Genomic DNA, 25,459 nt, shown 5'->3' with positions numbered 1-25,459 from the left:
TGACTGCTAATTCTACTGCATTCAGTTGGTCTTACTCCCAGGCAAGTGGGTATAGGATTGCAGCCTACGCCATCGCAGTCAGTACTTTTCGGATAATATCCCAAGTATACTTTCATAGGAGTAAGCCCCAGTGAACACCAGTTAGATAGAGAGCTAGTGTGAAGTAGTGGTTAGCGTGTTGGTCAAGGACCTGGGAAACGGGAGTTTGAATCCCCACTTAGCCTGGAAGTTCAGTGGGTGACCCTGGGGGCCAGTCACTTACTCTCAGCCTAATCTACTTTACGCAATTGTTGTGGGAATTATATATGACAGCTTGAACTGCTTGGGGGAAAGGTGAACTGTAGATATAATAAATAAACAAACACAGCAGGATTTACTGAGTAGACTATACCATCAGAAATTATGCTGGATAAATACAGCAGGAAGTGTGAGCGCTGTCTTATGATTCCCAGCTGAATGCTTCAGTGGAACTTCAGAAATAAAAACTAGTAAATTATGTTTGAGAGACCATGCTGCATAAATTGCTCTACAGTGTTTAACATCCCCATCACCCACAACCTGTGCAGTTTGAACTTCATATTGAGAATTGTAAATGCATCCCAGTCTTTTGAGCCATAGCATTCCATAACAATGCAAACTGCATCTTTCTTCCCCACCCCCTTGACAATGATTGGGGATGGTATGAATTCTTCTGGTGTTTAAACCTGAAACACAGAAGTATATCTTGAATATATTTACCTAATTCCACTCGCATACAATTGACAGGAGATGCCACGCAAAGAATGTCACACAAGGCAACTTACACCAAAAGCTTCAATGTGGAAATAAATCAATACTCTGGCACATGGATATATGTGTGTGCATGAGTATTCCTGGGAAAGCTGGATGAGGTAGGTGATAGGAAGCACACAGGGGCAAAAAGAGACATCTCTTCTAAGCATTTTGGTGACCGCCCATGCAAGATCATTGGTCCATTTAGTCCAGTGCCAGTTACTTTTGATTGCAGCATCTCAGGGGTGCATGTGGAAATATTTTCCACGCTAGCTCTGAAAGAACATGTAACTACAGACTGAACTTAGGGCAGGCCTAATGCAAAAGCTGTACACTTTCCCCTAAGTGTGGCACTACTGACTGCTGAGTTGCTCTGATCCAACTGTGATTCACAAGGCATGCTCTTAGAAATTACAAAGGTATAACTACAACACTTTTCTGCCAGTAGACAGATGGTCAGAGTTTTTCCTTTAAACTGGCTTCTGGTCCCTCTAGCTTGACCAGTTTTTCCTGCTGTGCTTTGTGCTCTTTCCAAATGTGGCTGAGACAGAGCAGGAGGAAAATATCCGTGTTTCCTAAGAGCAAGGCTTCAGACTGACTCCTCATACTTCCTGTGGCAACTCTTTACTGCTCCTATGGCAATGGTTGCAGTGACCATGCTTTCTTGCCTGTGCCTGCAGACTTTTCCATAATGCACATGTCAGAAATCAAATCTCTGGGATATACAGTACTTGCATGCCAAGATGGCAGGCTGATCAACATAAGGTTGATCAAAGGTGAAATTATACAATGAAAGCACAGTAACGTAAATACAAATTTAAATCAAAAGTCTCCAGTTTTATTTCAGGAGTTGATCCTCTGTATTTAATTAGTGAAGGGATTGGTCACGATTTCCATCATGGCTGGATGACTTTCTCGTACTTTGGATACCACTGGTTCACACAAGAAGAATGTATGACTAATTAGTTTGTTGGTCGTGATCCTTTTATGGGCTTATTTGCAAGGCCGGCTGAAAGGAACTTCTTATACTTGGAATTATGTATTTACCCATTAGGCAAATTAAGTGGTTTATTTACACAGTTGGCAACAGAGAAAACTATTTTGTATCTAAGCCACCAGTAGTTACATAGATCGTTGAGAGAAAATATGTTGTTGTAAACAGTGTTTTTTTCCATGCACTTTTAAAGATTCAGAAATATATTGATCTTTATAACATTTTTTCCATTGCTACAGGAATATCAAAAGTGATGGCACAACTGTATTCTGTTTACTTCCTATACATTTATTACATGAGCAAAGGAATGCAATAGAAGAGTACATGGCACTGATGCAAAGCCCATATGTGCTACGATTTGCACAGGGCTTACCTGTGTGTATAAGCTTTCCCACACATGCATGGAGCTTCCCCACCATTTCAGTCTATGGAGAGGCCCTGGTGGGAAGGAAAACTCAATGTTTGCAGCAAAGTCGCACAAGAGATGACAGAACAAGGCAACACTCTTCAACAGGCCGTTTCCCAGAAATAAGGCCAAGTGAATCAAATCTGGGATTCATCAGGCATACAGTACAGTCCATTGTTTTATTTTAACCTCTTTTCAAAATGTGATGTCTTAAAAGCTTGTACATAATAAAAACAGTAATAAGAGCATTGTAGAAAACACCTTGCTGCTAATCATTTTTTTCTGTGATAAATATCTATATATATTGTTCCCTCGAGTCATAATGAAAGCAGTGGTTTTCAAGTGAAAGAGGAGGCCACTCAAAAATAAGCAAATGGCTTCTGTGAAGTCAGGGGATTCCCTAGGTATGCAGAAATACACAGGTTTAAAAAAATGACATAAAAATACCTAATAACATCCTGGCAGGTATGCATGACGTTACAAGATGTTGACATCAGCTGGCAGTGGGGAAGAGTGTAAAGAAACCAGTTGATCAGACTGTCTTCCAGTCAAATCTATGGCTGAGAGCAGTTTGAGACAGTCACAGGTCGGCTGGGAAAAAAAATAAAAGGGTGGAAAGAGGGCAAAGGAAGATCGGGAATAGACTTGTTTAAGCCTATGCGCACATTAGTGGCTGAAAACACAAGAGAGCTTGTTTTCCCCACTGAATTTTATTTACATTTGCAGCCATCATGCACATAAGAAAGGAGGCAGGGATGTCTTTATCTGACGCACGTTAAATGTTTGGCTTCCCCACCAATTCCAAACTCCTATATCACCCGTCATCCGTACGTGTGCAATGGCAGACTCAAATGTACACACGTTAGCTTAACAGCAAAGTGAATATGGTTTCAGTTTTCCATTCGGATCAAATCCAGTTTGAGGGAAAACACACCAAACAGCAGTATTGCTCAAGAAATGGCAGGGTAGATATGCATTGTGGCTGAGGTTTCGAAAGCCAGCGGTGGGAGCACACTGGATGCAGAATAAATGTGTCCCTGGCAACTTAAAGTGAGAAAAGTGCCAAATAAATATAATATATAAATGTCTCTTGGAGGAAGGAAATTAGGAGGGATGCCTCTCCCACCTCCTGGAGTCTCGCTGCCTCTGCTTTATAGTTATGAAATACTCAGCTTTGTTGCTGGCAGCCTTGTTGCATATATTACAGCAGGGGAAGAGTCTAGAGGATATGTATGGGGGTTGCCCAGTATCCCTTCCCCAGTTTTGCAATTACCCGCCCCCCTCCTTGAGGGTTGGACAGCAGTACAAAGCTCTTGGGGGTTGAGAATACACTGCACCATTTTTTGGAAATCGTATCACGTCCAGGCCAGGCAAATTGATTCACTGTGAAATATAAAGCTCCCTATTATATGATACAAATAAGCAAAACATTTACCGGTAACTTCCGTTCTGTGATTTGGATAGGCCACTACAATCTCAAAACAGAGTTGATGATCCCATGTAGGCTTATGCAACGTGATCAAAGCATCAAGGACCTCCTCGAAAAAATACACGAGGAACCAGAGGATTGTTGCAGAACTGCATGACTTTTGTTGCAGATAATTCATGTAATTTGCATACCATTTTCATGCACAGAGTGGTCGCCAAACTACAGGGTGGCGGATATGCCGCACTTCTCGTGACAAAAACCCATCGTTTCAACATTCTGAAAAACAGCTAGCAACAAAGGCTGAAGAAACCTGAGACTGCTTTTTTTTAAAAAAAGAAATCTTTGAGATATACTTCGGAAAATCACAAGTGGAAAACAAATCATCCAGACTTTTTTTTTCAACCTGCCTCTTTGTTTTCATTATCTTTGCCACCCCATATTTAATTACCAGAAATGTACTTTGCTTTTTAATCAAAAGCTGTGAGTCTCAGGATCTTTATAGGAGCGTGCAGGCCACACATAAGTACTGTAGGGGCTGTAAGCAACTCAGTGGATATTGCTTACCCCTGATCTAATGCATCTTCATATATAATATTTTGTATAACCGGGCCTTGTTCTCCAGACACCTGATATACTACGCTTCTTTGGCATGCAAGCGATTTAGCAAGGGCACTGGTCTCCGAGTGAGGTAGCCTCCTCTGAGGAATGTACAACATTTGGAACAAAGCCACTTTTTACCCCTTCCCACCCCTCTTGCATCGAAATGTCTCCTTTTTTCACAAGTTCGTATATGTCTTTAGTGAGAACGGTGAAGGATTCTTCAACATTCGTGGCGTCTTTGGCTGATGTTTCTATGTACTTCATGCCACAGGCGGATGCCAGTTCCTCAGCTTCCTCTCTTGTGACCTGGCGCTGCGTCTCCAAGTCGCATTTGTGTCCCACCAGGATAAACACGATCTGGAAAGGGTGCACATGCATCTTAGCTTCCTGAAGCCAATCGTACACATGCTCAAAAGAAGACCGATTAGTGATGTCAAACACCAGCAAGCCTCCTACCGAATTTCGGTAATAAGAACGCGTGATGGACCTGCAAAATAAAAGGGGAGAAACATGATCAACACGAAAGAACGTTCCAGCTTGCCTGCGTTTACTTCTTTAAAGACAGGAGTATCCTTGTGAGCTGGAGAAGATCTCAGAACAAAATGAAATCCTGGCATTTAAAAAAAGACAAATTAGAAGAATTGCTCTAATTCGGTAGTGGTGGTCAGTCTTTTTTTGCAATCATTTTAAAATTATGTGAAGAGAAAATAGAGAGGCATCTGATGTGAGCTATGGTGCGTATCTAACTTTCCCTTACCCTCCTCCCCAGCCATCACCAATAGTTTTTAAGCTAGAACACCCACACACTACAATTCCCAACAAATTATAGTTCCCAGGACTATTTGGGGGGGACGGACGTCATGTGCTTTAAATGTATGCTGTGAATGTGTCCAAAGGATGCAACAGAAGCAGGATTGCAAGCCTAATTCTCTGCAATGGCCAAGCCAGCTCACTGTACGGGATGCGGGTGGCGCTGTGGTCTAAACCACTAAGCCTCTTGGGCTTGCCAATCAGAAGGTCGGCAGTTCGAATCCCCACGATGGAGTGAGCTCCTGTTGCTCTGTCCCAGCTCCTGCCAACCTAGCAGTTCGAAAGCACACCAGTGCAAGTAGATAAATAGGTAGCACTGTGGCGGGAAGGTAAACGGCATTTCCGCGCGCTCTGGTTTCTGTCACTGTGTTCCGCTGCGCAAGAAGAGGTTTAGTCATGCTGGCCACATGACCTGGAAAGCACCCTGTGGACAAATGCCGGCTCCCTCAGCCTGAAAGCGAGATGAGCGCCGCAACCCCATAGTCACCTTTGCCTTAACTGTCCAGGGGTCCTTTACCTTTATGTGTTTAGATAAGGTTTCTTTTCCACCTTTCAATGGAACGGCAGTAGACAGTCTCGTGGGACAAAGTTATGGAGCTGCCCCTCTTCCCACCAGCACTTGGTTGGGGCTGAGCAGGGCAGTGGTTTGACCGGGGCTGGGTAGGTACATTGGTAGACCGAGCCACTCTGGGACTTCCACCATTGTATGACCTTGCAGTTGCCCTACCTCTGGTCCCATCAAAGTTGCCAACATAGGTTGGCTCCACAGGTCTGCCCACCACACTGGCTACTACTGCATCTGAACAGTCCTCAAGGTCGCTTGTTAAGAGACTGTGATCACACCCACACACAAACCCCAAATCCATATAATCCACCAGTCCTGATGTCACCTGGCTGACAGAAGGGACCAAAGTAAGTTTGTTCCCCTGAACCTCTGAAGTCCCATAACAACCTGCAGGTGAAACCAAGTGTTGTTTCTGGCAGGGAGGTGGGGAGCAAGCCCCCCTGCATCTGCTGCTCCTCTGGCCAATGGATGGGGCCAAGCTGGTCTCTCTTTTACCACGATGCTCTTCCTGGAAGGCAGAAAGCGCAACCTCCCAGTGAAGCTTGCTCCATTGCTTGGGAGCAATTCACTAAAACAAATGAGCCTGTCCAGTATTTTCTTGCTTAATATGAACTTTGATTATAAATTGCTATGTCCTGTTAATACTGCACACTGCTGAGAAAGTGGAAAGAATATAATTAGCTGTCTATTTTTTAAAAACAACTTTATTACAGTGGTAGCTTGGTTCTTGAACTGAATACATTCCAAGAGTCCGTTCGACTTCCAAAACTGTTCGAAAACCAAGGTGCAGCTTAGATTGGGAGCTTCCTGCACTCAAGCGGAAGCCGCGGTGGACGTTGGGCTTCCGAAAAACGTTCACAAACCAGAACACTTACTTCCGGGTTTGCGGCGTTCGGGAGCTGATTTGTTCGGCAACTAAGCCGTTCAAGAACCAAGTTATGACTGTATTCATATCAGAATTTGTAGGTGTCCAGTAAAATGTACCCTCATACATGATCATGCGGAAGAATTGAGCTGTATGATCAGATCCTAAGAGTGCATCTATATCAGATGGTTTTCTTGAGTATATTCTAAGTAGGGCACCCTGCCAGAGAGAATCATTGATTAGAATTGCAATCCCATGTACTCTTACTTAGAAGTCCTATCTAACCCCGCAATAGGATGTGTTTCTGAGCAGTTCTATGTAGGACTACACTACCTTTAAGGTGCCACAAGACTCTGCTGATGTTCCCTGCATTGTTTCTTTATGATGTGTGAGATGTGGCTAAGAATATGCTTGAAATATAAGCTGTGCCTCGTTTGCCCTAATCGACTAACCTCTGCTGTGCTGAGGATTCCTCAGGTACTGACATAGATTTTCAAGCTTTTGGATGAAATCCAGAAGGCCACTTTAGGCAGCCATCAGCATTTTTATCTCTCCCCCACAACCCCAGAGCAGAAGATTTCCTGTGCTGTATCTCATACCATTTCTGAATTTCCTCCAAGGTTCCAAAGCGTTTCCCGTGTAGGACTGAGGTGCTGATGTTTGAGAAAAGCAAGTATCCAAAATCACTCTGGGGGTGCCAAGAGCATTCTTTGGCATAGTTCGCTTGACCATGGCCTACTTGCAGAACTGTAAGAACTAGGAATTATCTTGTTTTTTAAAGGGATTGTGAGGGTTTGTAGGATGCTGAAATGAACTTCTGTGTTTGCATGTTCAAGCAGGCAGATGTTAGAGTTCCCAAGACCTATGGTATAAAAAGGCAAAGGGACCCCTGACCATTAGGTCCAGTCGTCTCCAACTCTGGGGTTGCGGCGCTCATCTCGCTTTATTGGCTGAGGGAGCTGGCGTACAGCTTCCGGGTCATGTGGCCAGCATGACTAAGCTGCTTCTGGCGAACCAGAGCAGTGCATGAAAACGCTGTTTACCTTCCCGCCGGAGTGGTACCTATTTATCTACTTGCACTTTGACGTGCTTTCGAACCTATGGTATAGTGGAGAGCAAATGCAGCAGACTGCAGCTCAGAGCAGGAGGGATGGTGTTATCTGGAGGAGCATCGTGGTAACTAACAAATCGCCTTGTTGTGGCAAGTGAATGAGGTGATAATGAGGCTTTCAAGTTTCTTTGCAACAGATTAGCATAGAAGTCAGAGGATGATGATAATAATAATAATCAAACAGAGGGTGGGGGCCTCTTTGATGGGATTCCCATGTCAAGCTAGCAATTTAAATGGCAAACTCTTCATTGCAAGACTGCTTACTTTTGTAATTAAAAGGCAAAGGTTGCAGTTCAGCCAACTGAAGGTATTTTGTTAATGTTCAGTGAGTTTTACATATTGAACCTATGCAGTCAGAAGTTAAGCACCACTGATTTCAATAGACTTTACACCCTAGAAACTATGTATAGCATTGCTGCAGTTATGAAGATTCTAATAAAGTGGGTATTATGCTATGTACTGCTGCTCTTCAGTGTGTGCATATAAAATGATGTCTCAAAATGGGTGCCTGAATATTTTTTTGACTTTCCTTTAAAATGTGGCTGAAGTGGCTGTGATGAGGAGCTCCTGAACTTCTAAATTTACCACCAAACCACTGCCCAGGACTGTACCATTTTATAGTTCAGATGGGGAACAGAATGTCTGAATGTAATGTCCTTGCCACAGAAAACTAACATTGGGTAGAAGGTTCTAGTCTAATGTTCTGCCTGAGCTGCTGGCTTTCTGCATGAGAGGAGTCAAGTCTCACTGTTTAACCCAAAGTTCATTGCAGCACAAGCTATCAAATGGGTAAACAAGCAAACAAGAGTGAATAATGATTTCTGGAGGAAACACTGAAAAACAACCCGCTATCTGCAGTCTCAATTGGTATAATCCTAGGAATTGTCCTGTTTGATTTATTTTCACATGTAGATCAGCTGCAAGAAGCTGAGAGTATTTGAATGTGCAAACTTCCAATGTACTGTTTGACTGATCAAGTATGCATCTAATTTTCCTTAGCAGATGTTGAATGCTATACACAATAATTATAATAATGGTCTACGTGATAATTTCAATAAGACTAAATTTGTCATAAACCAACTGCCAAATGCTAGTTAATGAAGCAAAAACAGTTTGGAGCCACATTTCTTCCAACAAGTCTCTCTGACTGGTAAGTTAGAAAGCAAACAACACATCTATATGGCTCATTTCAATATAGATCGACCTTGAGCATTATGTTAAATTACTAGCTTATGAAGTCTATACTGGCCTCTCATTTTATTTACTTTGACTTGGATACAGATGTAGGCTGCAGACCTAACCACACTTACCAATAGGCTGGCGGGGGCTTGTAGGCCATCAGATTTATTGTGACATGAGCCTTCACGGTCTAGAATCCACTTCATCAGATGCATGAAGTGTTGTTAGCAATTGGCAGAGGAGAAATGAAGCCAAATGGCAATGAAGTACAAAAAGTACGGTCTGTGCCCATTGAATGTAACGATTAAGATAAGCAAAGTGGGTGTTCATAACAGCAATGGTTGTTGATAACACAACCATCCCAACTTTGCTATGTTAACTAACACACCTATTGGAACAGAAAACCAAGGTTTGCCTTGGCAAACAGAATCAAACTGCCCAATTGTTCACACAGAAGATGGGGAAAAGTGGAGTCAAACTGGCCCCGCAGAAGCAATTCTGCAAAGGAAGCACACGGAAATTTAGGAGCTGGAATCAGCAGTTCATTTTAACAAGAGTTTGGGAAGGAAGGCAAAGGCACATCCTCTGACTGGGATTTCTTATCCATCCACCTGTCTGGGGGATGGTTGCCCTTGAGTGGTGAAGAAAATATCCTCTACTCCTATTCGTATTGCTTCACATGTCCAAAAGCTGGGACTTGTTTATAGGCATGAGTCTCATGAGGCCTTTAAAAAACAACAACAAAACCTAGGCCTTTTTCAGACCTAGCTTCAGTCTGAATATTATTCTGCTGCTGCGTTTTTATGCTTGCATTATTGTCCTGCTGCTCTGTTGCTGTTATTTTCTTGCTTGGTTTTAGTAGTTTCACATCACTTTTATTCTTTGTTAGCTGTCCTGAGAGCAGCAACACTGGAAGTGCAGGCCTGGGGAACCAATCCAAAATACAGTGGTACCTCGGGTTAAGAACTTTGCTTCAGGATGAGAACAGAAATTGTGCAGCGGAGGCGCAGCAGCAGCAGGAGGCCCCATTAGCTAAAGTGGTGCTTCAGGTTAAGAACAGTTTCAGGTTAAGAACAGACCTCCAGAACGAATTAAGTTCTTCACCCGAGGTACCACTGTACTGTACAAGGATCAGACCAAATGTCTATCGAGTCCAGCTTCCTGTTTCCTAGAAGCACCTACTTAGATGCTCAGGGAAGCCCACATGGAGGACCTGAGTTAATATATGGAATTCCCTTCCGCAAGGGATAGTGATTGGCCACCAACTTAAATGACTTTAAAAGAGGACTGGACAGATTCATAGGTGATTCATGCAATGGCTAGGTTTTACCATCACTGTTGGGGGCAGCATGTCTCTGAATACACATTGCTGGGAATCACAAATAGGGAGAAAACTGTTGCATGCAGGTCCTGCTTGTGGGCTTAATAATAAAGTTGTTGTTGTTGTTGTTGTTGTTGTTGTTGTTGTTGTTGTTGTTGTTACTGCCAATAGGCTTTTCTTATGCTCTTAATGAGGACAATATTCCTTTCCTCCTGTTGTTGCCCAGAGAAGCTTTCTGACTCTGATCCTGGAGTTAGTAAACAGCCATTATGATTAATAGCCCTTATCCACCATGAATTTGTCTGTTCTCCCTTTAAAGCTGTCCAGTGGCACTGAGTTCCCCAAGTTAACTATGCACTTTATTTGGTCCGCCCTGAAGCCAAATTTGATGGTTCTTATTGTGAGAAAGAGAATGAAGCAAACAAAAAAAGCCTCACTGAAAATAAGCCTTGGGTAGAAAGAAGCCTTGGATGACGGAGGTGCTGGGTGGTTGTGGACACAGGAATGGTTGTAGGAATACAACAGTGACTACCGTAATTTCATAGGGGGCTGCCCCATTAGCCTGTTGGAACAAATATAGAAGACTTCCTTGGAGACAAGCAGATTTTGGAGGGTGGCAAAAGCTTTTGTGGTTTAGAACCTGCTTTATGGGATGCGGAAAAGAGCTGAGGCCCAAATGCCCTGAAATGTGAGAGGCCTCATTGTTGACATTTCTTCCTCTCTAGTGTGTATGTCCATGTGTGTTATATATATACCCCCACCAAGAACCACATTTCATGCACCCAATGATGAAGTCAACACTGGTCCACCAAAGCTGATGTCACACTCAACCTGTTTAGGTGCCACAAGGCACAAGTATTTTGCTGCCTGAGGCAGAACATCAAGTGGTTTCCACTTCCCAGACAAACTGCATAGTGCCTGTAGGTGACCAAGTTATTTAAGCACCTGAGGCAGAAAACCCCACAAGCCTCTTTCCCTAGGGGTAGAAACACAGCCATCCTAAGTTAATTACTGCCTTCAAATGATCCCCCAAATCTGAAGCCTGAGGTGACTGTCTCACTGTGCCTAATGTTAGGGCCAGCCTTGGGGACTCTGCTCTTCTGCTAACTTAATTACACTGGTGTTGCTAGAGATCTGAATCAGCACATTCAAAGCAGCCTTTGTCAACATGATGCCCTCCAGATTTTTTCCTGACTACAACTCCCAACATCCCTGACCATTGACCACACTGGTCGTGGCTGATGGAAGTTGTAGTCCGAAAACTGGGGAGACAGCAGGTTGGCAAAGGATGCCTGCAAAAAGTTAACTACCTTCAAGGGGTTAACACGCACGAACACGCCCTGAGCGGGAAAGGCGGGTGGGGTTGATCCACGGAGCTGCTGATCTGCGGCGAAGAGGAGGCACTCTGCATATACTCAGAAGCCTCTTGTCAGCGTAGTGGGGGGGGGGGTTGAGAGATTCTGGAGACACCCCTTGGTTAAACAGCATGCATATTACTCGGGAGGAGGGCGGGAAGGGGCGCCTGCTATACCTGAATCTCTCCTGGCCCGCCGTGTCCCAGAGCTGCAGCTTGATCCTCTTGCCCGGCTCGATCTCCACCAGGCGGGAGAAGAAATCCACCCCGACGGTGGGATCCGAGTGCATGGGCCCCGGGAAGCGGCCCTCGGTGAAGCGGTGCAAAAGGCACGACTTGCCCACCGTCGAGTCGCCCAGCACGATCAGGCGGAACTGGTAGATCCAGATGGCTGCGTCCATGGCGCTCTCCCCGGAGGAGGAGCAGGCGGCCGGGTGGGCTCCTCCGCCGCCGCCGCCGCCGTCCTCGGCCTTGTTGGGGCGCCTCCTCGGGCGGTGCCTGCACCGAGCTCCCACGGCCCCTATCCCAGGCATTGGCGCAGCAGGAAGGGAGGGACGCGCGGATGAAGGGAAGCACGGAGGGCGGGACGGAGGCGCCTCTGGTCCGAGCGCGGGGACTCGACGAGCAGCGCGGGAAGGAGAAGGGAGCCACGGGCCGGGGCTCTCCCCGACTGCAAGGCGGATCTGGGTAGGGAAAGGGATGGCGGTCGGGTCTAGGGGGAAATGGAGCTGCCTTTGCTTACCTCCTGCCCTGCTAACGGAGAGGGGAAAGCGGAGGAGACCAGACGGGGGGCGACGGAGCCGGGAGAGGATTCCAGGCGGGCGGATGGCGCGCCTTTGTTCCCTTCGATTGGGCGGTGGGTGGGCTTATTTTTTTTCCAGTTTTCCCCCAGTGGTGGCGGTGCTGGAGGAGGAGGGCGGGGACTGCCCACTGCTTTGCTGCCACTGGGATGGGAAAAGAAGGAGGCTTTTAAACCGTCGGGTGGGCGTGGATTGGCAGCTTGGCTCCACTTCTGCGCGAGGGGCAGTCGGTTTCCCCTTTTTGCTCCGAGGCTCCCTTTCTGAAATGGAGGGGACCCGGCAAGCCCCCTTTCGCCTCGTGTCCCTGGTCCGTCGCTGCTCCCCCGGGAGAAAAGCACTCTGCACGTGCCCAGAGAGGCGCGTTGATGTTCCCAGGCTTGGCATTGAAAACGGGTTCTTGGGCTCTTTGGGGAGGGTTTAAGTCAGGACAATGCTTCTGGTTACGTCGGAGCGACCAGGCAGGGCTCCTACTTTAGAAGGAGGCACGAAAGAGGCTTAGCAGCTCAGGGCGGTTTCACATCACTGCATGGTGGCAAAAAACCAAAGCGAATGTGAAGATACCACTGAGGGTATGTTTTAAAAGGGAGCTAGAATCAAATCCGGGCTCACTGACCCGCGGGTTTGCAAAATGCTTGCTTGTTTCATTGGCATGCATGTCCGATTTGTCGGTGTATACCGTATTTTAAAATACATTACATGGAAGATATGTATGAAGAAGTAAACATTGGTCCATCAAACCCACGACTTTCTATCCTGACTGTCAGCACCTCCCACTCCAAGGAAGTATTTACCCATCACTTTATTAAACCATGGAACTCTTTCCCACCAAATGTGATGAAGGGGACCACCTTAGATAGCTTTAAAAAAGGGATTAAAAGAAAGTTTGGAAGAATAAGCCTCTTGATGGCTACAAGTTGTTATAGTGACTATATATTACCTCCAGGATCAGAGGTTGCCTAAGTGCATCGTGGGCAGATGCTAACAAAGCAAATAGCTCTGTGCGACTTAAGCATGTGAACAAAACCACACACTGCCGGCTACAGAGAAGGCAGATTTCTCAAGCTAAAATGCACCTCCACCACACCAAGGGCAATCAAACAGGTGGTTACCTGGTTGCTCTTGCTGCCTTAGGAGTTAGGTAGCATTTTGACACAGGTGTATGCACACTACAAAAACATCGCTATGGATATTTTTAAGGTGGGTTGCTGCGGAATGAGATTTTTGAGCTCACTGGCAAATCGGGCTGGTTGACTAGCCATTGGCAAGGACAACTTCTATTCAAAGGCTCTTGGGCTTTGCTAAGTGGAATAATGTTTGGCTTGGTGCTGGCTGATGGGTGGCACTCTGTGGGTGGCCACCACCCTCAGAGGGTTGGAAATGGAATAGATCTCTCAGTGGTGCAGTATAAGGCAGCAGCCTCTTGACATAATGATCATGTGGGTGGGTTGGTTTTTAGATGGAAAAATGCATTACTCCACTGAATGCAAAATGTGAGATGAGCTGTTGCGTGTGGGGGACCCCCTTGCTGAGGAGCCCTGGGCCTCTGCGTCCAAGTCCCGACCCTGAAAGTGGCTCTTCTTCCTTGTTAAATAGACTGAGGATCTCCTGTGGCAAGCAGAGGTTTAGAATAAGGGAGCTGTCCGTTCAGCACCTTTTCGAAACAGAGCACCGAGAGACCTGAGTGCTATACAGTGGTACCTCGGGTTACATTTGCTTCAGGTTACAGACTCCTCTAACCCAGAAATAGTACCTCAGGTTAAGAACTTTGCTTCAGGATGAGAACAGAAATTGTGCTCCGGCAGCGTGGCGGCAGCAGCAGGCCCCATTAGCTAAAGTGGTGCTTCAGGTTAAGAACAGTTTCAGGTTAAGTATAGACCTCCGGAACGAATTAAGTACTTAACCCGAGGTACCACTGTATATTACCACCAGCAGCAACAAAACACATAGTTTAAAAACTGGAACCAGCTTGTCAAAACACCCCTCTTTAAATAAAACTCATGGAAAACTGAAGTGAAAGCAAATGTTTAACCTGGTGCCCTCCAGATGATCTTGGAAAACAACTCCCATTGGATCTCAGGGCACTGGAGAGCAAAGTCGGTTAGAGCACAGTGCTGATAATGCCAAGGTTGCAGGTTTGATCCCCATATGGGACAGCTGCATAGGTTGGACTAGGTGATCCTGAAGGACCTTCCAACTCCATGATTCTATTATTCACTATATTGTTTCCAATGATATTTAACATCTACACAAACCCATTGGGAGTGAACCTGAATGGTTTGGGAGCAAGGTGTCATCCGTACTCCAATGATGCCTAACTCGTATGTTTCTGTAGCATCTGAATCGGGAACGGCTGGTGCAGTTGTGGGCTGGATGCAGGCTGGAAAACAAAGGCTGAATCCTGGCAAGATGGAAGCTTGTGTGTGATAGTGGTTCCTGGATCTTGGATGTCAGTAAGTTACCTGCCCTGGGATGGGGTCACACTTTCCCTGAAGGAGCATGGGCATAGTTTGGGGGTGATCCTGGCTCCAACTCTGTCACCGGAGACACAGGTGTCTTTGATGAATGGGAGTGCCTTTTTCCGACTTGGTTGATAAGGCAGCCACGGCTGTTCCTAGATCAGGTTAGCTTGACCACAGTTGCCCATGCTCCTCACTGCTGGATTCCTGCAAATGTGCTCTATGTTCTGCAGGGCTGTTCTGCAGGTGCAGAACACAGTGGTTTGGTTACTTGTGGGAGCGAGCTACTGCCGGCATAAAACACCCTGCTTGCTGGATTTCCACAGGCTGCCAATCTGCTACTGGGACAAGTCCAAAGTGTTGGTGCTAACATATAAGCCCCCTATGCAGCTCAGGATCAGGTTACTTGAAAACATAGCCTGTGGTGATCCCGGACACAGCTTTGGACCTGGATAGGGCACATAGCTTTCTGGCTTGTGCAGACGGGAAGGGAAAGCAGACGTCAGAGTGGAACTGCAGTGCAATGTGTGTGCCAAATTGAGAGTATGGGGGAAATCAATGCACTTGGGAGAAATCACTCGCAGGCAAAATGGGGCATAGGGGAAATCCAGTGCCAGCACCACACTTTGTGTGTCTCTGCCCAGAAAAGTTCTGCTGTTGTCTGCTCTGTAGGAAATGTAAGAGACCAACACAAACCCAGCTGATGACACGTGTGACTGGTAGGGAACATTCAAGCTGAATGAATGAATGTATCTGGAGAAGACTGTGCATTTTTAGTTGATTGGTCATCATCTACCCCTCATCTGATTGATTGATTGGTCTCACATTTGCACATGATTGTATCTCAGTGTAGGGGGATTTTCAAGACAGCAAAGAAAGTGTAAAATTATTTACAATTTCATTAACGAAATTACTGCTGTTTCTTAGATGGATGCACCGTTTTTCATATTTCATTTTTGCTCCCAATATTGTCTTCATTTCCTATTACAGGAATGAATCAGAATCAAAGTAGCTTTAGGAACAAGAGGTGTGTTGTCAAGGAGGGACTCTGAACTTCACCTTCAATAATAAAATGTGGATCCCCTTTTTTTGGCCTTCAGGATTCTCCTCAGACAAGCTTCCTCTCTCCAGGCCACACCCCTCAACGGCCCTGGGCTGCTGCCCTGAGCTCCTTTGGAGGAGGAAAGGCAGGATGTGAAGTTAATTAATAAATAACTTAAAACAGATTAATCAACTAATGCCTTAGCCCACCATCTCAACAGGGTGCAGTTCAGTGCTATACATCGGGGTGGGCGATGTTTTTGAGGGCTGCATCCCCTTCAGATAATCTGTCATGAGTTGGATTCCAACAGTGGACAAAGTCTGAGAGAAAAAATGTTCTGTATTAATGAATCCAGGATAAAGACCAGTTTGCTTCAGTTTTCACCAAAGCTATCTCAGATGAGAATTCCCAACCTGAGAAGTCAGTCCCACTGTGTTTGCTGGGATCTTAACTGTACAGAGGATTTTTTAAACAACAACAACAGTTCAGTACAGCTACTGTTCTGGAAAACAAAGTAATTTATGGCTTTAGTTTGCTACACACACAGTAGAAGCCTACTAATTTGTTCTCCGACAGCTGGGAGGTGGGTGGAACTTCTTTTCTCTAAGCCATGCAACCTGGAAAAGAGTTAAATCAACAACAGCAAAATTTGTTTCCAACAAATAAAATGCTGCTCATTTCAGCTTGGAAGCTACAACGAAAGAGGAACAGGGTGCATTTAAAAGCCGGGGGAAATAAAGAAGAAATGAACATGAATTCTGATAGAATGGAAGACGAGGGCAGCTTCAAGAGGTGTTGAAAGTTTCACAACATGATGCTGAGGCTGCATGCAGTTGGTTGCTGATCTGTGATATATGCACTCGCTTATAAATGAGTCCCACTCAAGTCAGGAAAAAAAGGCACACAGCTGGTCCATCTAGTTCAGCATTACCTACTCTGTCTGGCAGTGGCTCTCCAGGGTTTCAAACAGTGGACATTTCTAGCCCCACCTGCAATGCCAGGAATAAAAATTTGGACTTTCTGCGTGCAAGGCTGATGCTTTGCTACTGAGCTTTGGTCCTTCCCAATTTATGAGATAACGTGACTTACTTCTGAGTACATAGAACTGCCTTATACCTATCTCAGTAGTGTCTACTCTCAGTGTCAGTGTGTTCCAGGGCTTCAGACAGGAGGAATCTTAACAGGAGATGCTGGTGCCTGAATCTGGAACCACCTTCCAGCAAAGCACATCCTGTATCACTGAGCTTTGGCCATACTAATTCTATTGGTATGTCTTTGAGTAGGCATTCATAAGTTCATGCTACAAATCTCTGCACAGACACCCTTAGGAATGGGGTTGGTGGGGAGCATGTGCCTTTGCTGGCATCTGTTTGTGCCTCCCTAGGAATGCCCTCCACCCATCCTCTGAGAACCACAGTGCTCCAAATCTTGCACAGATGCTGGTGAACTCCAGAAATTCGAGTAAGCTAAATGAACAGACTCTACAGCATGTTGGGCTGTTAGAATTCCTTGGCTTCCCTACAATATTTATTCTTCAGCGTGGTAGATTTCTCTCTCTTTTCCTTAAATACAGAGCTGTATTTTCAAAGCCGATTTCCCTCCCTTCATATCTGCTTTCAAAATAATTCCCCACAGGCGTATTCCGCAACACATCATTGATGCAGTTATAACGCCTTAGTCACGAGTTGATACTGGACCATTTACACATCGTTCTGCTTTATTAGTTGTTTCTGTGATGCTTCCCCAGTGTTATTGTGTTGTTGTCATCTGGAGGGACGCTTTTGTGCTATGGTGCAGCAAACATGGCGGCGGCGGCGGGAACCCACACACAAAAAAACCCCTCACGGAACATTTGCTGTATGAGAAGTTACAGGATTTCAGCAAGAAGCTACAAGACATGTATCAACTGAAAATGAAGCAGCGTGTCCAGCCCAAAACATACGCAGGCACAAAAAGTATTGAAAGTGGGATTGTGTATAATTGTGCTGATATCACAATGAGCACAAATGACCATTAATGGAAGGGCCCTAAGTTCAGGTTGAAACTTTTGCAGGCTCAAGTAGTATTGATAGCAGGAGCTCATAGAACCACCTGGTACCATGAGAACATTTCTAAGTTTCACAGCTGTGCAAAAATCCAATCTCACCCGCTGAATTGACGCTCAGTTAAGCAAAACCTCAATTTAGATTTCCCATGCATTCAATAAGCTCTGATTCAGCGGGTTGAGATCAGACCTTTGCAAGGCACATCCACATAACAATGAGAAAAGCTCTTGTACCCCCGGGGGAATTAATCTGCACACAATGTGATTAAAATACAGGGCAAACGAAAGTGTGGATGAGCCCTTACTTGGTTTATCAAAGATAGGCCAAACATTGAAACGAGATTGAGGAAAAAACAGAGCTGTGTTTGAACTGGTTGCTGTGAACAGGTGGCCTCTAGCGGTAGCAGTGAATACTTGCAAGGTATAACTAATTAGCAGGGGTTTTTGTGTTGATGGTGAAATCATACCTTATATCTTCCTCTCTGCTCCTTGCCTTAATGTTCAAATGTTATTTTTATGGTAGCACCTTTATTTGAACTGATTACCTATCAGTTATCTATTATAGTTTATTAGAGATATGAAACCAGACATTCTCTTCCAAGGCAAAGCTGGTGGCGACCTACAAAACAGCTTTTTCTATAGTGGTGCGAGGCATTCCACATTTAGGTTATCTTCCACTTTTTATGTGTTCTGCTAGCATAGCAATTGAAACATTTTCCTTTTGAAACAAGCTTTTGAGTCTGTTGCACCTTAATGTATTGCTAGTGCTACACTTCCGGGGTTTTTCTCTTTCTTTTCTTTTTGCTGCTGTTTTGAATTTGTATATTTGTATTTTTAAATGGTTATAATCATTGTTTTAGCTTGCTTTGTATTTGTATTTCGCTTTCAGAAACTTGTTTGTGGAGCGAGTACATATATATATATAGAGAGAGAGAGATGGAGTTTATAAATTTTATAAACAGTCTCCTATGCTCTTAATGTACAAATTGCCAGAATGCCCTCCTGGATAACTGCTACAAAGATGCATACTTGCCACTATTATCAATGCTTTTTAAAAATCCAAGTTAGATTACTGCAATGAGTTGTACATGGGGCAGCTCTGGAAGACAGTCCAGAGACTTTGATTAGTGGTTATCCAGAGCTTGCCATTCTAAACATATAGGTCCTTTCTAAGATCTGCATTGGTGTCCTGTGTGTTTCTGGGCTCATATCAATGTGACCTATTTTTTTAAAAACCCTAAACAGCTTGGGAAACAGGGAACTGTCTTTTCCCATATGTACTTATCCCAAATCCAAGTTGAGATGAGGTGGGTAGCAACTGGAGAGAGGGCCTTTTCAGTGATGGCACCCTGCTTACAGATTGTGATAAGAAGCACCAGCTCTTTCATCCTTTCATTATCCAGCCTTTTTATCTCTCCAAAGCATGTGGCATTTAATCATTGTTTTATTGCTTTATTGTTTACCGGTTTGTTGCATTTCTACAGTCAGTTACACCCATAGCAACTTACAAAAGATGGAACCCGCAATTGTTTCTCAGTATAAGCTACAACAAACCTTTGAGTATTTATAATTACAATTATTATGATTAAATGCAGCCTAGAAGTGCTCTAAGCAGACAAAATAAATAATGATGCTTCTATTTGTTCATGCAAAACAGCTAAGAGACCTAGAAACAGGTATAAGTACCTGTAAGAAGAACATGCAGTGGAAATGATGGGGGAAACCGCACAGTCAAATTTAGTGAGATTTTGCTGAAAACCCACTGCACACATCAAAGATTTCAGGGTTATTGCTAATTCCAGTAATGGCTGGCAGGGTGTGGGGGATTGGAAGTGCAATTTGGCTTGGTGCCCAGACTAAATGCAGCCTCTTCCAAGCTGCTTTTCCTACCAGCAATATTTAAGGCCAAGTGACAAATGTTAATGAAAAGAAATTGCAATATATTTCTATACCAATCAAGCATCTTAAATATAAATTCAGGACCACGTTTCCTGGAATCAGACAGAACAAAGTTAGAAAGTACATGTTGTGTGTTGCATTTTAATGCTCAGGGAAAGAGGGGGGGGCGTTGGGGAAAACCTTCATATATTCATTCCACGTAGTGGTATTTCTTCGCAGAAAAACAAGAAGGCTGCATGGTCTTTTGTAAGGAAAACAACAGTGGCCCTGAGCCTTCTCCTCGGAGCAGTTTCCCAAACCTCTGAACTAAAACTGGAGGCACAACTCTTGCGCATGAAATGGCTTGCTTTTAGAGCCTCATACCTGCAGCACAAGTTGCTGTCAATAACCTTGCTTAGCCCAATATAATCTCTCTCCAGCAGAAGCTTTTCAGGGTTGGGTGGACCTTTGTGCATTGCCCAAAAAGGAATGAAAGAGAAAACGCGTCAACAAATAAAGAGGACGAGCGAGGACACTGATTTGCATAACATTCGCTTATGCCCATGTACACGTATAGCTGCAAATCTAGAAATAATTACTATAATTTAAATAGAAATAAAATAGATCTTACTATGGTTTGGAAGACTGTGGCCAGATTACCTGTCCAGGTGTCAGCTGCTGGTGAGCAATTGCAAATCTCCTGCTCTCCCTTCCAGCAGTTCTTTGCCTTTAAATGGAACTTGGGCTGACCAGCCCTTCAAACACAGGACATCTGAAATAGACACTGTCTTCTGTAAGCAGGAAAATAACAATCCTGTTCCAGGGTTTTGGGCGGAGGTCTTCCCATCACCTTCTACCTGTCTTCTTCTACCTGAACGTCCCAGCTGGGACCTACGATTTGGATCTGAAGCAGAAGTAGCATTTAGCAAAATTTTATGCAACGATGAAACTTTTGTGGGCCCAAGAAACCCATAGCAATTCATTCAAATGAGGGTAATTCTCTTGTAGCTTCTTTTTTTTAATAGCTGGGCAAAGAAGAAATGAATGTAGTTAGCAACTTAAAAGCCAGGGGAGAGGTTTGTCTCCCAAATTCTGTTATAATGGGATACTATTTACATAAAAGCTCACTGGACGGACAGATCGTGAAGCTGAGGCTCCAATACTTTGGCCACCTCGTGAGAAGAGAAGACTCCCTGGAAAAGACCCTGATGTTGGGAAAGATGGAGGGCACAAGGAGAAGGGGGCAACAGAGGACGAGATGGTTGGACAGTGTTCTCGAAGCTACCAGCATGAGTTTGACCAAACTGTGGGAGGCAGCGGAGGACAGAAGTGCCTGCCGTGCTCTGGTCCATGGGGTCACGAAGAGCTGGACACAACTAAATGACTAAACAGCAAAATTTACATAAAAATAAGTAGGCGATACAAGTTGTAGGGTTTGCATGAATTTATAGAGTACGTCCTGCTTTTATTCATAAAAAGTGGGTGGTGTTGTAGCAGGATAAGTGGGGACAGCCCTGGTACTGGATGCACACCACACACCCCGGGACGCACGCCAGTCACGCCCCCACCTGCTCTCTGACCCCAGTGCCGGAGCATGAAGCTCCACCACTGCCTAGGTTACCTTACAAGGCTGTGAGGATTAAATGGAAGGAAGAGAAATATATACAGTGGACGCTCGGGTTGCGATCATGATCCGTGCGGGATGCACGTTCGCAACCCGCGCGTGCGCAGACGCTTCTGCACATGTGCAAAGTGTGATTTAGTGCTTCTGCGCATGTGCAACTGCCGAAATCCGGAAGTAACCCGTTCTGGTACTTTTGGGTTTTGGCGGGTGCGTAACCTGAAAAAACGCAACCTGAAGCGGCTGTAACCCGAGGTATGACTGTATATGCTACCTTGAGTTCCTTGAAGGAAAGTTGGGATATATAATAATAATAATAAAACAATAAAACCTGCTTGCCTCCTGAAATAGAACTTTTTGGAGTAAAGAAAATGACAGGAAAATGCACTGCAAAGCATGGAGTGGCGGCAAAAGAGTTGGCAGGTTGCTGAGGTTAGAGAGCAGAGTGATCAGGGGGCCCTAGTTAAAGCAATACATAAATAAAATAGGAGATACAGCACAGGATCTTACCAAGGATGCTGGTCCAACATTCTGCAGATGCCAACAAGAGCATGCCTGTATAACTTCCCTGTTCTCACACTAAGGACCAGAGCCCAAATTTCCCCTTTTAATTAGCTGGTTTTAATGAATTAATCAACCAACACATTGTAACTCTCTACTGTGTGCATCATTTCTTTACACAGCAACAGCCTCTCTTCTGAGGACTTAAGAGCCAAAAAGGTATTTGCTCTTGGGTCAAACTTAGCCTAGAAAAACAACAACAACATAATTGCCTACGATATGATATCAGAAGTTAAACATTCAACAGCTGTGCACAGACTACGTGGGTTTGCATTTATGCTACTGTCAAGGTATACCCTCCCTGAGATGGTAATAATTACTTATTTTTATATAAAAAAAGAAATATTCCCTGTCTTCCTTCAAGACTGGTAGCTGGATCACATTCATCCAGTGCTTTACCAACTGCACTGGCTCCCGGTGGAGTACAGGGTCAGGTTTAAGGTGCTAGTTTTGACCTTTAAAGCTCTATGTGGCCTAGGACCCATGTACCTATGGGATCGCCTCTCCTGGTATGCCCTGCGGAGGACCTTAAGGTCCACATGTGACAACACTTTGGAGGTCCCAAGTCGCAAGGTGGTTAGATTGGTCTCAACTAGGGCCAGGGCCTTTTCAGTACTGGCTCCAACTTGGTGGAACGCTCTGTCACAAGAGACTAGGGCCCTGCGGGACTTGACATCTTTCTGCAGGGCCTGCAAGACAGAGCTGTTCCGCCTGGCCTTTGGTTTGGACTCAGTCTGACCCTTATGTTTCCCACCCCTTATGGTTTTGATCTATGGGCTACTTTTAAAATGAGGCTGCATTTTAAATTGCATTTTAACCTGTATTTTAAATTGGTCCCCCCCCCCCCCATTATGTTTTTACTGTAATTTTACTGGTGTTAGCTGCCAGGCTCTGGCCGGGGAGGGTGGGATATATTATTATTATTATTATTATTATTATTAATTATTATTATTATTATTATTATTTATTATTATTATTTATTATTATATCTAAGAACACGAGGAGAGTCTGTTGGGTCAGGCCGATGGTCCATCTAGTCCAGCATCTTGTTCATACTGTGGCCAACCAGGTACCCTAGGGGAAGCACTAAAGCAAGACCAGAACATACCTGCACACTCCCCAGTTGTGATTCTCAGCAACTGCCATTCAGAGGCATGGTGCATTCAGAGGAAGAACATAGCCATTGATTAACCCTGTCCTCTGTAAAACAACCAGGAGGCTCCACACTGACTGGCAGCAGTTCTCCAGGCTCCCCAGGTCCTACCTGGCGATGCCAGGGATTGAACCTGTGACTTTCTGCATGCCAAGCAGGTGCTCTACAACTGAGCCATGGCCGTACTTAATGCAGGAGTCTGCCTGAAACCTGGGGGCGAGCCAGCAGTAAATCACACCATGCAAGTTGGAATTAACTCTTTAATAGGAAGAACACGATCTGCACAGACTTGGTGGAATATCAGGCCTAATGAGCATCTCTTCCCTGATAGGTCTTGCCCCATGGATCAGTTGCCTGCCTCCCAACAGCTGTCTAAGCCCTTCCTCTCTAGGGCTTTTCCCAAGCAATCAGAGACTGTGCCTGGTTGCAGCCTGTCGCTGCACCATCCATTTCAGCCCTCTTCTGGTTCTGGGAGACAGGAGCAGAGGGGAGCTTGTTGCAGCAGGAGGAGGAGACACTGGCCTCTTCACCTCCCTCCTCCCCACTTCAGTTTCTGCCTCTGATTCTGGATTTCTGTCTACCACAGACTCACTAAATCCTGTTACCTCTTCAACTTCCAACATCTCCTCTTCCCAGTCTTCTCCCTCTGACCACTCATTGTCATCCCACCACCAGTCCCTGGGCTCTGAGCCTTCTTCATTCGGTGGTACCCCACCTGGTTCCACCTCTGTGTCCATGACATGGGAGTGCATGGAAATAAATCTAGAATTAGAGTTTGAATGAAATTCAGAGGTCACCCAGTCCAACCTTTGTGAAACTGGTGCCCTCCAGACTTTTTGGACTACAACTCCCATCAGCCTCAGCTAGGGAGTTGTAGTCCAAAACCAGTTTGGTGAAGGGTGCAACACAGGACACAACTACAGCTTAGGCACCTTCAGTGAAGGAGAACTCATCATCACCTCCCAAAGGCAGTTTGTCCCATTGTTGAGCTCCTCATACAATTAGAGTCTTGCTGCTCGTGTTGAGCCAAATTCTGCTTCCCTGCAAAGTCTAACCATTGATCCCAGTACTGCCTCAAGGAACAACACAGGAAAAGTCTGTTCCAGCTTCTGCCAAACAGACCTTCAGATGTTTGAAGAGGGCTCTCACACCCCCCTTTAATCTTCTCTTCTCCAGACTAAACAACTTGCCCAACTTTTTCAAGTGATCTTTAAGCAGCTCAGAACAACAACATTTTAATCAGGCATTCTCCAGAGGCCTTTGTTTGTTAGTGATTTTAACGAACTTTGGTCTATGTTCTATTTTTCAGGAGGGGGGTGTTGGTTTTTTTGTTTTTGCTGAGGCTGCATCTTCTCTGGACGAATACTGAGCAAGGGTTTTGTTGTATTTTAACTCTTTGTTGTATTCTTAACCTCTCTCTATAGGGTTTTTTTAGGGGGTTGTTAGCCTCCCTGACTCTTTCGGAAAGGTGGGGTGCAAATGTTTTAAATAATTAACAGGGACCAGAAAAAAGAGAGATTCTTGTCACAATTAGATTGCATTTTGTATTTTGGTTTTAGTAATTTGGCAACCCTAATAAAGCAGAAGCACTGGGGCAAATTTTTGTATTTGGCAACCTAGGAAGCTAATATTTGTTAGAGACATTAAAAACCAGGACCCCCTGAAAGTTGTTGAGCTTTTTTCAGACAAACCTCAAAGTTAGACAAAGCACTGCCTTTTGGAAATTCCCCCCACCTTTGAAATCCTGGTATTGTCCAGGAAAATCCAGATGTATGACAGCCTTACATTTATGCTTGTGTCATATTCATTCTTTACTTATAATTCTTTTAAAAACATGTATGACACCTCTTCATTCCATTATTTCCTTTCCTTTACCAAGTTTCTTTTAAAAGTTTGTATAATAAAGCCTTGCAGTTTCACTATCTGTAACCTCAGAGTCAGGCCGGAACAGAGCAGTTACATTTGAGCAGTGTTTATTTGTGATTTGTTCTTTCCGCTTTGGATGCGAGGTGCAAAGAAGATCGCCCACTCTGGGCTTTGCTACTTTAATATGCAGATGTGAGACGAGAAGAATCAAGCTGGCAATCTGGACTTTGCTACTACATTTCCACACATGTGAGAAGGGCGAATCGCAAGGAAACGCAAAGCACAGCTTTGGGCAAGGAATAATGCTGTTTTCATCACCCACTGTCATTCAGAATCCTATGGGTCAGGGTCTTATGCTTTGCCATCCCATGTGTATACAAGGCAATTTTGTCCTCTCTTGACCTCTCACAAACACACCTGGTAGCAGAGGTGCTACCAAGGACTGAGGGCCCCCGATGCAATGTCCTGAACATTGTGGGGGCCTGGCCCCCCTCAAAAAAAGAGATTGGGGGCCCCCACAGTGTCTCAGCTCCCATGAACCAGGTGCCCTTGCTTGGAGAGGAGAGGTCTTCTAAGTGGCTGCTCCCGGACTCTGGAACTCCCTTCTAGTGAGTTGCTAACACCTGGGGCTCT

The 25,459-nt window shown here is 44.9% G+C and overlaps 2 protein-coding genes across 2 annotated transcripts in view; one reads left to right on the top strand and one right to left on the bottom strand.

Annotated features, from left to right (window-relative positions):
• Nucleotides 1-3,932: 3,932 nt before the first annotated feature.
• On the bottom strand, nt 3,933-11,938 carry RAB39A (RAB39A, member RAS oncogene family). Its single transcript, XM_028726211.2, has 2 exons — nt 11,583-11,938; nt 3,933-4,687 (listed from the first exon to the last, which is right to left on the bottom strand). Exons 1-2 carry the CDS (start codon nt 11,936-11,938, stop codon nt 4,261-4,263), a joined length of 783 nt encoding a protein of 260 aa, XP_028582044.1. The 3' UTR covers nt 3,933-4,260.
• Nucleotides 11,939-11,967: 29 nt separating this feature from the next.
• The window catches only part of SLC35F2 (solute carrier family 35 member F2), a 49,077-nt gene continuing 35,585 nt past the window's right edge, over nt 11,968-25,459 (top strand). The window contains exon 1 of the mRNA XM_077927047.1: nt 11,968-12,092. Coding sequence (XP_077783173.1) covers nt 11,968-12,092 — 125 coding nt within the window. The remainder of the gene's footprint in view (nt 12,093-25,459) is intronic.

Source organism: Podarcis muralis, chromosome 4, assembly GCF_964188315.1.
Source record: "Podarcis muralis chromosome 4, rPodMur119.hap1.1, whole genome shotgun sequence".
Classification (NCBI taxonomy): Eukaryota; Metazoa; Chordata; class Lepidosauria; order Squamata; family Lacertidae; genus Podarcis; species Podarcis muralis.
Note: the sequence above shows the minus strand (reverse complement) of the source record. Positions and strands in the feature narration are given on the sequence as shown.

Bases quoted from the DNA above. Each gene is read 5' to 3' on its own strand.
- RAB39A (XM_028726211.2), bottom strand. From the start codon at position 11,938: ATGCCTGGGATAGGGGCCGTGGGAGCTCGGTGCAGGCACCGCCCGAGG. The intron at 4,688-11,582 runs GTATAGCAGGCG...TTTATTTTGCAG, and splicing joins GCGGGCCAGGAGAGATTCAG to GTCCATCACGCGTTCTTATT.